The sequence below is a fragment of the Salminus brasiliensis genome, chromosome 21, assembly GCF_030463535.1.
Source record: "Salminus brasiliensis chromosome 21, fSalBra1.hap2, whole genome shotgun sequence".
NCBI classification, from domain to species: Eukaryota; Metazoa; Chordata; class Actinopteri; order Characiformes; family Bryconidae; genus Salminus; species Salminus brasiliensis.
The window spans coordinates 13,654,309-13,664,082 of NC_132898.1; the positions used below are offsets into that span (position 1 = coordinate 13,654,309).

General features: G+C 36.5%; 1 protein-coding gene across 1 annotated transcript; it reads left to right on the forward strand.

Annotated features, from left to right (window-relative positions):
• Positions 1-7,193: 7,193 nt before the first annotated feature.
• On the forward strand, positions 7,194-9,095 carry LOC140543097 (uncharacterized). The gene is made up of 4 exons (XM_072666118.1): positions 7,194-7,606; positions 7,846-8,013; positions 8,200-8,295; positions 8,664-9,095. Exons 1-4 carry the CDS (start codon positions 7,247-7,249, stop codon positions 8,988-8,990), a joined length of 951 nt encoding a protein of 316 aa, XP_072522219.1. The 5' UTR covers positions 7,194-7,246; the 3' UTR covers positions 8,991-9,095.
• The last annotated feature ends 679 nt before the right edge of the window (positions 9,096-9,774 follow it).

Genomic DNA, 9,774 nt, shown 5'->3' on the forward strand with positions numbered 1-9,774 from the left:
ATGACATGCATTGTTAAAAGTGTTTTATAAATAAACTTACGTAAACATATACATTTTTAAAGGCTTTTTTTCCTTTGATCAATTTAGTTTTTTGCCTATTTTCCAATATCACTCCCTTTTCCTATTATTTAATACTTGTTGACACTTTGAACATATAGCTGAGTGATGACGCCAACTGCTTGTACTTTCCTGCTTTAAAGAAACTGGGGCTGTTAAAGCTTATATATTATAAATACTCTTCTATAATCTGAAAGCAGTGTGTGCAGTCTTTAATCCCTTATTTTCCACTTACAATAATATTATAATATTAATAAAAATACATGTAATATTTGCTGTTACTTTAAATCATTCTTTGTGTGTTATTATAGTAGTCTAGTGGTTATAGATTTAGTCTTTTTGTATGCCAGGACATGTAGTCAAAAAAACCCTGAACTGCTCACTAATGCTGATTAGAGGTTTCTGATGGAATACTCACGAGAATTATTTTGAAACATATATATTGTAAATATAAATACATTTATCTTCACCCCTTATCTTGCGTTTGTTATATCCTCTATGTAATCTTCTCATCCTGAACTGAATTTAGAGCATCTATTAACCGATGACTTTGGAAAACCTTTAAAGTTAGCTTTTAAAATACTTGGAAATCGACGCTGAGGGAAGGTGACATGACAAAAAAACAAAACAATCAAAACAATCAAACATCAAACAAAAATCAAAACAAAAAAATATGTGAAAAAACTGGATGTAGTTCAGTTCATGACATTCATGAAAAGGGAGAATGACTGTGTATAAACAGAAGAATTGATAAATCTGTAGACTCCTCACTTGAAGTGTATGTTTAAATGCACTGGAACTAAAGAAACAACCTGTAGCTGGTCTCTGTGGCCTAGACCTTGCAAAGGCTCGTGGGAGGGTGCAGGCAGATTGCTTCTCCAAAGTCAAGTGAGGTGAGGGTTCCGGAGACCAGGAGATAAGAACTAATAAACTGCATTTTAAAACTGCCGTTATATTTAATATATGCTGGAGTTGATCCTCTAAATTAAACAGCCCATAGCTTTGCATATTAATGATCTTCAAATGCTGCCATGGAGTTTCAGTTTATAGTTTCTAAAATCTAGATTTTAAAACTTTTTTTTTGTCATTTATCATATTTCAGATCAAATTCTATATATTTGTCTTTTTCTCGTGTTTTCCTTTATGTTAATGAAGTTTTAAAAATGTTTTAGGAAGTCAGTGTGTTTTAACTCCTTATCTTTTGATCTGGATCTGGATTCTCGTTGGGAAATGAGGACTGTTTACACTTATTATGGAACTTGTAAAGGTGAAGGTCACTTTAGGTCAGTCTGAAACCACGTTAAGGTCATTTTTTCCAGACCTCCTCATACTGTGGTTATTAGCACAACAAAACTGAGACAGTTCAGGATAAAGAGACATAAGTAGACAATTCAGTCCAGTTTCACAGAAATTACACAGAATCAGGATGGAAAGTGACACAGTAGCGCCACCTACAGGTCAGATATCATATCTGCAGCAGCAGCTCCAGTCACAGACTGAGAAGAAGAAGCCAACTATCATTTCCTCACTTATTAACAAGGCTAATTATCTCATCTTAACACATTTTAGCACATTAAGTATGTAAATATTACCATTATTATTATTGTTGTTAATAAATAATGACAACCTCAATAATAATTTCCTTCATGTATTACAGATGTAATGTTTTCATGATACAGATGTTTTCAATAATAATAACAACAACAACAACAACAACAACAATAATAATAATATATCATTTATTAGTTACTGTCAGGCCTGGTCAGACGTGGCACTGAACACAAGAAAACACTTGCAGGGATGGACGATGCAAGACTTTAATGTAACCTGGGCAAAAGTAAACAGACACAACAAAGCAAAGCAAAACCGGGGGAACAGCAATCTAATGGACAGAACCAGAGAGCAAAATCAAAACCTGACAACTCAAACTGGACAGAGGCTGTAACAGAGCTAACTCACAGCAACGAGAATCCACAATCATGTGGTTATGACTTTACAAAATGAAAAAAGTACATGAAGCCACACTGAACACTACATTAAGATGGTGATACTGCTTCCTGCATTGTTCATTTTATTTAATGATCATCTGCGAATGGTCTACCAGCAGTGGTAAAAATCCCAGTCCCAGGAAATTCTCTGACAGGGACCGCCAGCATTTATCACAGCTCGTGACTGAAAATCACTTTGCTTCCAGACAAGAATTGCTTCTTAAAGTCAACGCAGGCCCTTTAAAACCCACTTCTGGAAGAACGCTCTGAGGGGACCTTTGCTCGCTTGTGCTCAACAATAGCGAGAATTTCCTGTTGACTGGGATTTAACCACTGCTGGTAGACTTGTACAACCATCTGCTTCCATACACCTGCAAATTTTACTTTATGCTTCACACCATGGCCTTCAAAACACCTAAATGCAATCACTCTTTTTAGCCAATCATCCTGTTGCACACCCCCAGGTATTTATAGCCCAATCATCCTCATGAAACTCAATCTGCAGAAACTTCAAATTACCACCATCTTAAACACACAAAGTGTTTTTTTTCCCATAAAGAAAACTTCAAAACAATCCAACTGCATCTAAAGTAAGGTTGATTTTACTTGTATCTGTAATCAGTGTTTAATATACTTCTTTAATTTTTTAGCATAAACGTTAATATTGGCAGACTGTCCTATTGTTCATTTTAAAGAGCAATGGTTTTTATTAATTTATTAATTGGGCCATATTTTACATTCCCAACAGCTACAAACAATATTTTTGTGAGAAAGCAGGCCCATATTTACAGACATGTGGAAGTGCTTTAAGAGTCAGGGCAACTAGACAAGAATGCAGTTTCGAAAAAGGACACTGACATCTGCCCCTTCAATATCTGCTCAGGCATCAAACACTGAAAGGTGGACACTGAATAATGTGGTGGTGTGGTTTGGCCTTTAACACAGTCTTGGCTCAACAGATCAGGAGACTAAAAGTTTGTTTGTCAAAGACAGTACCCTTGCTGAGAAACTGGTTCCAAGCCCTGAAAAGACACTTTGGATTCCCTCAAAACTGTATCTCATCTCTTTGGGGTCCTTAAAAAGGGCATAAAAAAGCTCAAAGAGAGAAGAAATGCACTTGGCAGATCACTGATGCCTTCCACAACAACATTCTCCTTAAGCAAGATAGCGAAGCTAATCACATCTGGAGGAGAACACTAAGCACCTCAATCATCTTCAAGGACCGTTGTGATTGCCACCTTCACATCTCGTGTATTTCTGTTCTTCATCAGTGCTCTGTTAGACACATTAAGAGGAGAAAATGATCAAGGAAATGAACAAGGGGTTTCACTGCCTCTGCTATGGGGGTGAAACTGAACAGAGTCCTGTTCTACGTTGTTCTACTGCACAGTAACAGATGCCTCATTACATTCACCCAAGGTCATTCGTAGGGGAATAGGGTGAGTGTAAAACTAGAGCCACAGCAACATTTAAGCTGAAGTAGAGAACAGAACAGTGTTTTAAAAGACAAAGAAGCAGCTGGACATTCATCAGTAGCTGTGATAAAGAACATGAATGACTGCATAATTAAAATAAGAAAATATTTAAATTTATCAAGCAGGTCCTCAGAACAGTATTTGCATGCACCTCTCATAAGAATAGTGGAAGACCTTTCAGTGCAGCAGTGTTTTGGGGCATAACAATTTCCTCTGTGTAATAAAAAACAACAACAAAAAAACCCTACAAACACACACAAGAACACATTTCTACTACATTTCTAACATTTCCTTAATATGCATGACGGCAGTCTCACTCGCTATCAAAGCCCAAAGAACTACTTGTCTATAGCAAGCAGGTACAGTTAGGTTAAGCCACACACCTGTTCATCAAGCTCATCAAGAAGCTTCTGCATATTCTCTGCAAATGCTTGCCTTCTCATCCTGTACAGTTTGAGTAGTTATGGTGCAGCCATGTCCAATACACAATAAAACTGCCTCTTCAGCTTGACTGCTGCTATCCTTTCAAACTCAGTGCATATCTAAAGAGAGACACAAAAAAGGAGAGCAGAAAGAGAGAGCACATTAAATCCTGCTAGTAAGAATGACGGGAACTCCCGTATCACTCATCTCAACTCGCGGCAAGTAACAATACGATTTGAAATAACACCCCAGAATAAAGTGGCAACTGTGATAAAAGCAAAGCCAGACCACTACTAGCTTACGTTATTTAGCTGGCTACTTGGCTCCATGTGGCCACTACAGTCAATATAATTAATATTAAATTAACAAAACACAACGTCATATTCACATCAAATAATTTATGTAAATATACTTTTACATATAAATACAGTAAAATCAACACTGTCTTAGAACAGTCTAAAACACTTAGAATAACTGCAAACACAAATACAGTTAAAATGATGAAAATTATTAGAATGCAGAATAAACAAAAAATAGAGTAAACAAAACAACAACACTGTGGTAGAACAGTAAAAAGACTTTTGGAATAACTGCAAATATTTGCATTTGGAAGCGTGTTTTAAGGGCCGGTGTTTAGGAAACTCTTGCACTGACAGGCAGGACCAGCGCAAAAGGAGTGACTGGGCCAGCCCAGTGTCAATCGGCCCACAGATCTACTGGTTTATTGGCTGGTCAGACCAATACATAAATCATAAAAAGTGTTGAGACTGTCGGCCCAAACAACACGTCAGCCCACAGGGAAAACGCCTGGTATGCCAGATGGCCAGTCTGTCCCTGCACTGTATTCCCTGACAGTGTGGTGAACTCATTAAAATTATTCTATTTGTAAGCAAAACTGCAAAACAGTTCAAACAGCTTAAAACATTCAAGTTCATAGAACGATATTCAAGTTTTAATCTCAACAAGCTCAATGTGTTCAAGTAAAGACAATCACTAAACTCATTGTTTTTCATTTAATATTTACGGAGCGTCTGACGCAATGCGCTCCTGCATGCCCATTGGTTATAGCCGTCTAATTAGCATACTGGGATTTCTGAACAAACATGGCGGACAGTGCGGTTGGTGAGGGAAAATAAGTTTATTAGCAGTTTTTAAAAAAGAAACAGTTAATTTACTCTCTTTCTCTGGATAAGTACATGTTTTTGTTCTAAACACTGGCATAATTTGCGGCAAGTGATGTTTTTTTTATTAAGGGGAGCTATTTTGAAGTGCGCGCACGTTTTTTGAACTCCATCTCGCGCGCCTCGTTAACAGCACCTGGAGGGAGAGAGCGCGAGCGCTGCTGACCTGCTGAACTCTCATAGTGCAACACAAGTCCCAGCGGTCTTCATTCTCCTTACTGTGGCTGCTGCTCTCATGCTTGGAAGTGTAATTTGGTGAGTATATTTAAAAATAGTTTAATTGTAGTTCGTTTTTGAGGTAAATAAAACTGGTAGTTTGTCCGTTTACTTTGCCTGTAACTTGGCTTGTCGTAATGGGGAACAGCTAACTTGCTAAGCTAAGCTAGATTCAAGATTCAAGAGTTTTATTGTTATATGCACAGCAGAAACAGACAGTTACGCTGTACAATGAAATTCTTACTTTTCTGTCCCTCCATTCACCAATAGATAAAGATAACAAAAAAGAAATTAACAAATAATAATAAAAAATATGTATATACAAAGTAAATAAAGTATAATAATATAAGTTGAAGTAAAAAAAATTAAAGTAAACTTTCCTTTTTACAATTAAAAAAAAAAAAAATGAAAATAAAGGTTACATGTGCTAATAAAGTTACATGTGCTTGAAGAGCAGCAGCTATAAAGTGCAGGTTGCAAGTAAGAGATGTAAAAGCTAAGCTAGTACCTAACCTAGGTTAGTTAACTAGCTAGCTAGCCAACGTTAAAGAAGAAAGTTAACTTAAGTTAGGCTAATTAGGTAACGTTATTTTACATCTAAATACCCATAATAGTTGTTAATGTCTAAACTTGGTTAAACTATAGTTATTTTCTTGGTACTTTACAGTGTGTTTAAACTTGTATTTCCCATATTCACATTTAGTTTGAGTGAGTTTGATATTCCTGCACTGACAACAGAAAATGCAGTGGAATAGAGAGGTTTAGCTAGAGATTGATAGTGGAAAGGCCATGAAAGCAGAGTCTAAACTTTAATTGTTTTTGCTGTGTGTTCATTTAAAATTGCCTAATGTCGATGTAGTTAGCTTCTGAAATGTTTTGTTATTTTGCATGCTTAAGGATTTAATGATAAGAGCAGATAACGTAGATGTAAATGCAATTCATTGGTGCTTTTGATTTTTTTTTATCATTACAAACAAAATCATTATTCTCTGACATTGACTACTGTGTACACATTGATACATTTGTTGCATTGTCAAAGAGATTTGTATTTGTGTGTGCATGAACAGGAGGGTACACTAAAGATGAACGTGTCCAGCCCCTAAAACATAACTGCATAGGTAAGTATAATATGAGTTAATTAAGTGCTAATTTTGTAAAGCAAATTTAGAGCAGAGAGAAATATAACAGAAATTTTAGAAATATAGAGCTCCTACCTCAACAAGTATTAGCTTTTTGTCACTTGCCTGTCGTTTTGTCAGTTGGTTTATAATGGCAGATATGGAGTGGAAATGCAGGTTATGTGATGCCTTCTCTGATACTCGTGGCAAGTTACTTTGTCATTACCGCTTGCAACATAACCACTATTCAAAAGTCTGTCCTTTGCCATGTCTTTACAACTCGTGTATTTGCACATTTCGGTCATTCAATGCACTTAAAATTCATCTTTCAAGGATTCACAAAAACACAAAAGGGACAAGTCAAGGGGGACAAGGAGTGCAAGTGGTGTATACATGTCCCTTGTGTGGGTTTAAGCAGCCTTTTTCAGAGAAAACACTATTCACTCATTTAAGAGGGCATTTGAGGACCCATGAAATGGTAACATGTCCATATAAGAGCTGTGCCTATAGTACTAATGTGTACACTTCCTTTAATGCTCACAAAAGCAGAACACATGGAGACTCTAGTAGTGCAGATCTATTTAATCATGTCTCTACTGATGAAGACTCTGTAGGCCTAAGTGCTGCTGGTTCTTCTGTGGAAAATGTTGACCTGTGTGAGGGGTTGGGACCATCTGAAAATGAAGACACATTAGATGATGAGGATGATGGTTACCAAACATCCTTGCCTTACAGAGCCAGGAAGTCACTGTGGGTGGTATGGCTGGAAGATTAGCCTAAAATTTAAGATGGGTAACTATCGCACCAAGCTGAGCAGGTCTGGATGTGATGAGGTGGCTGTTAACTCTGGTAAGAGGAGCCGAAATAACCCAGAGAGTGAGTCACCCCACTGCAACATCAAAAGACCTCGTCGAGCAGAGGTGAACTATCTACCAAATTTCCCAAGAGGAGAGGATGCCTCAAGTCTGGAGCGACTAAGAGTGCAAGTGGTAGAAGAAGTATCAAAGATGGATAAAAATCTACAGATGATAGAGAGACTAATGCAAACTACATATGCATTACGCCGGAAACAAATAATTGCCGACAACCCATCCCAATCTGTCAAGGACCTTCTGGAAAATTGGTCTGCGCTTCGAATAGAGTCACAGGTAACTTTTTCTTAACTTTCTTGTTACATTTATCCTCATACTGGTATTTGTAGAATCAGATTTCTAGAAAATTTTATTGAAAACTTCTTTATTGCAATCTTCTGTACTCCAAGGTTTGTGATGTGATAGGAATTCCAATTTATAAACAAATTTTAAATGCAGATTGTAATGTACTGTAAAACAACAAATTATACAATTGAACATTAATCTTATTTGTATTTCTATGCCTGAATGTTTAGGTTTGTGCAGAATTTCACAGGATCACAAATATCAACTTGCGAAGCAAGTTCTATGCAGAGTTGGACAAACATACACCGAGGTTATTGGCTGTCTACCGGCAGAAGGCTGCACGTACTGGCAAGACTGCGGAAGCTCTGAGGAGCATATTTAGTGCTTATGATCTTCTGGTATGTGACCACATTTAGTATTAATTTTAACAAAGATATTGCACAAATTTTATGCTTCTTCTGTTTTTTCTTCTGCTTCCCCTGTTTCTTCCTATCCTGCATCTACTGCTGCTTCTGTTGTTTTACTCTTCATTTGTTTCTTCTCATTCCCTCATCTAATCTAAAGAGTTTCACATCTATTTACAGGAGCAATGTGATGTAAACCACAGACGTACTGCTGCGCTTCGAGCCCTCCCTGTGTTCCTTTGTGAAGATGACTCTGCTTTTTTCAGGACTTGGAACGTAAGTTACTAAATATGTACAGGGTTAGTCAAAAGTTGCAGGATACCCTTTTATTAAATGGTCACCATATATTATTACTGAAATAAATGGCGTCCTTTTATTTCAGTACAAGAAGTATTTTTGCTCTCAACAGTAATTGTTCAATTTTATGTCTTGGGACACTTTGTGCCACTACTTAACCAAAAATATTAAAAAATCTATAACCCTCATGTTTTACATTTGAAGACATCCCACCAACACCACTGAATCTTGTATGCTTGTTCTGCTTTGGAAAGAAAGCATAAGTTGGAAGAAAGAAATCAAAGATTGGAATTATTGTTGTATGTGTGTTTACTATTTTGTTTGTTTTTGTTTAATTTATTTTTCAGACTGAGAAAGAGAGTGAACCGGACATCGCAGACTTGGCAGTTGGTCTTCTCACCATGGTGAATGAAGACCCAAGTTCCCCTGTTCAATTCAGCCCTGCAAGGATTGCCATTGTGCTGGAAGGTGACATTGTGCTGAATGACCTTTCTTATTTGGCTGATGCTTTTCTCATGTTACTTGGTTTAATGTATGCATTAAACATCTGCTATCCAAAAAAACTGATCCACACCTTCCACTTCATTCAGAAAGTCATTATGGGCTTGGATGACTTTAAACCACTAACACCCAGGCTGCTAAATCTAAAAAATGATCTGCTAGGGAGGGTGTAATTGGCGAATGATACACTCCCTTTTGATGGGACTTTTGTAGGTTCTGCCTGTTGTAAATTCCTGTTGAAGCATCACCTTTCTATGCTCTGTTAGATAAACCTGCTGTTGTGGTAAGCCATTGTACACAGAATTGTTACTGCACAGGTACACATTACTAAGCATTAAGGGCTTAACTAAACATGCTTAACATATTTTGTTTAATACTATATTTTATTTTATTGTATTTTATGGAATATTTTTTCAGTTTATTGTATGCAGAGCAGCCCTATTAATACATGGCTAGGCCTGTCACGATTGCTGTAATGTATTGTACTATATACTGGCCCAAAGATTATTGCAATAGTAAAATAATAAGTTATTTTAAGGCAAATGTATGTGACAGATATAATGATAATATAATGGCATGATAATGCAATTAAACCCTTTTAAAGAGCAATGTACTTTTAATAATTATTAATATTAAGAATTTGTGAGTGGAATATAAGTAAATACTCATTATGCACAAGTTAAGCAAATAAAATGAAACCAAAAAAGCTGACATACTTGCTCCTCATTTGCTTTATTCATTAAACCCATTGTACCATTAGTCAATGTGATTATTGTGACAAGCCTATGCAAAGCCATACATTTTTTTTTTTTTTTTTTTTTTTTGGTTTAAATGGTGTAATGTGTTTTGACTTCAGCAAAGTTTTATTGTACCTCAGAATGGGTTTTATATATTTGTTGAAATGAGTGGTTTATGACTTGCATCCTGGTTACTGATTTGCTAAAATAAAACGTTAAT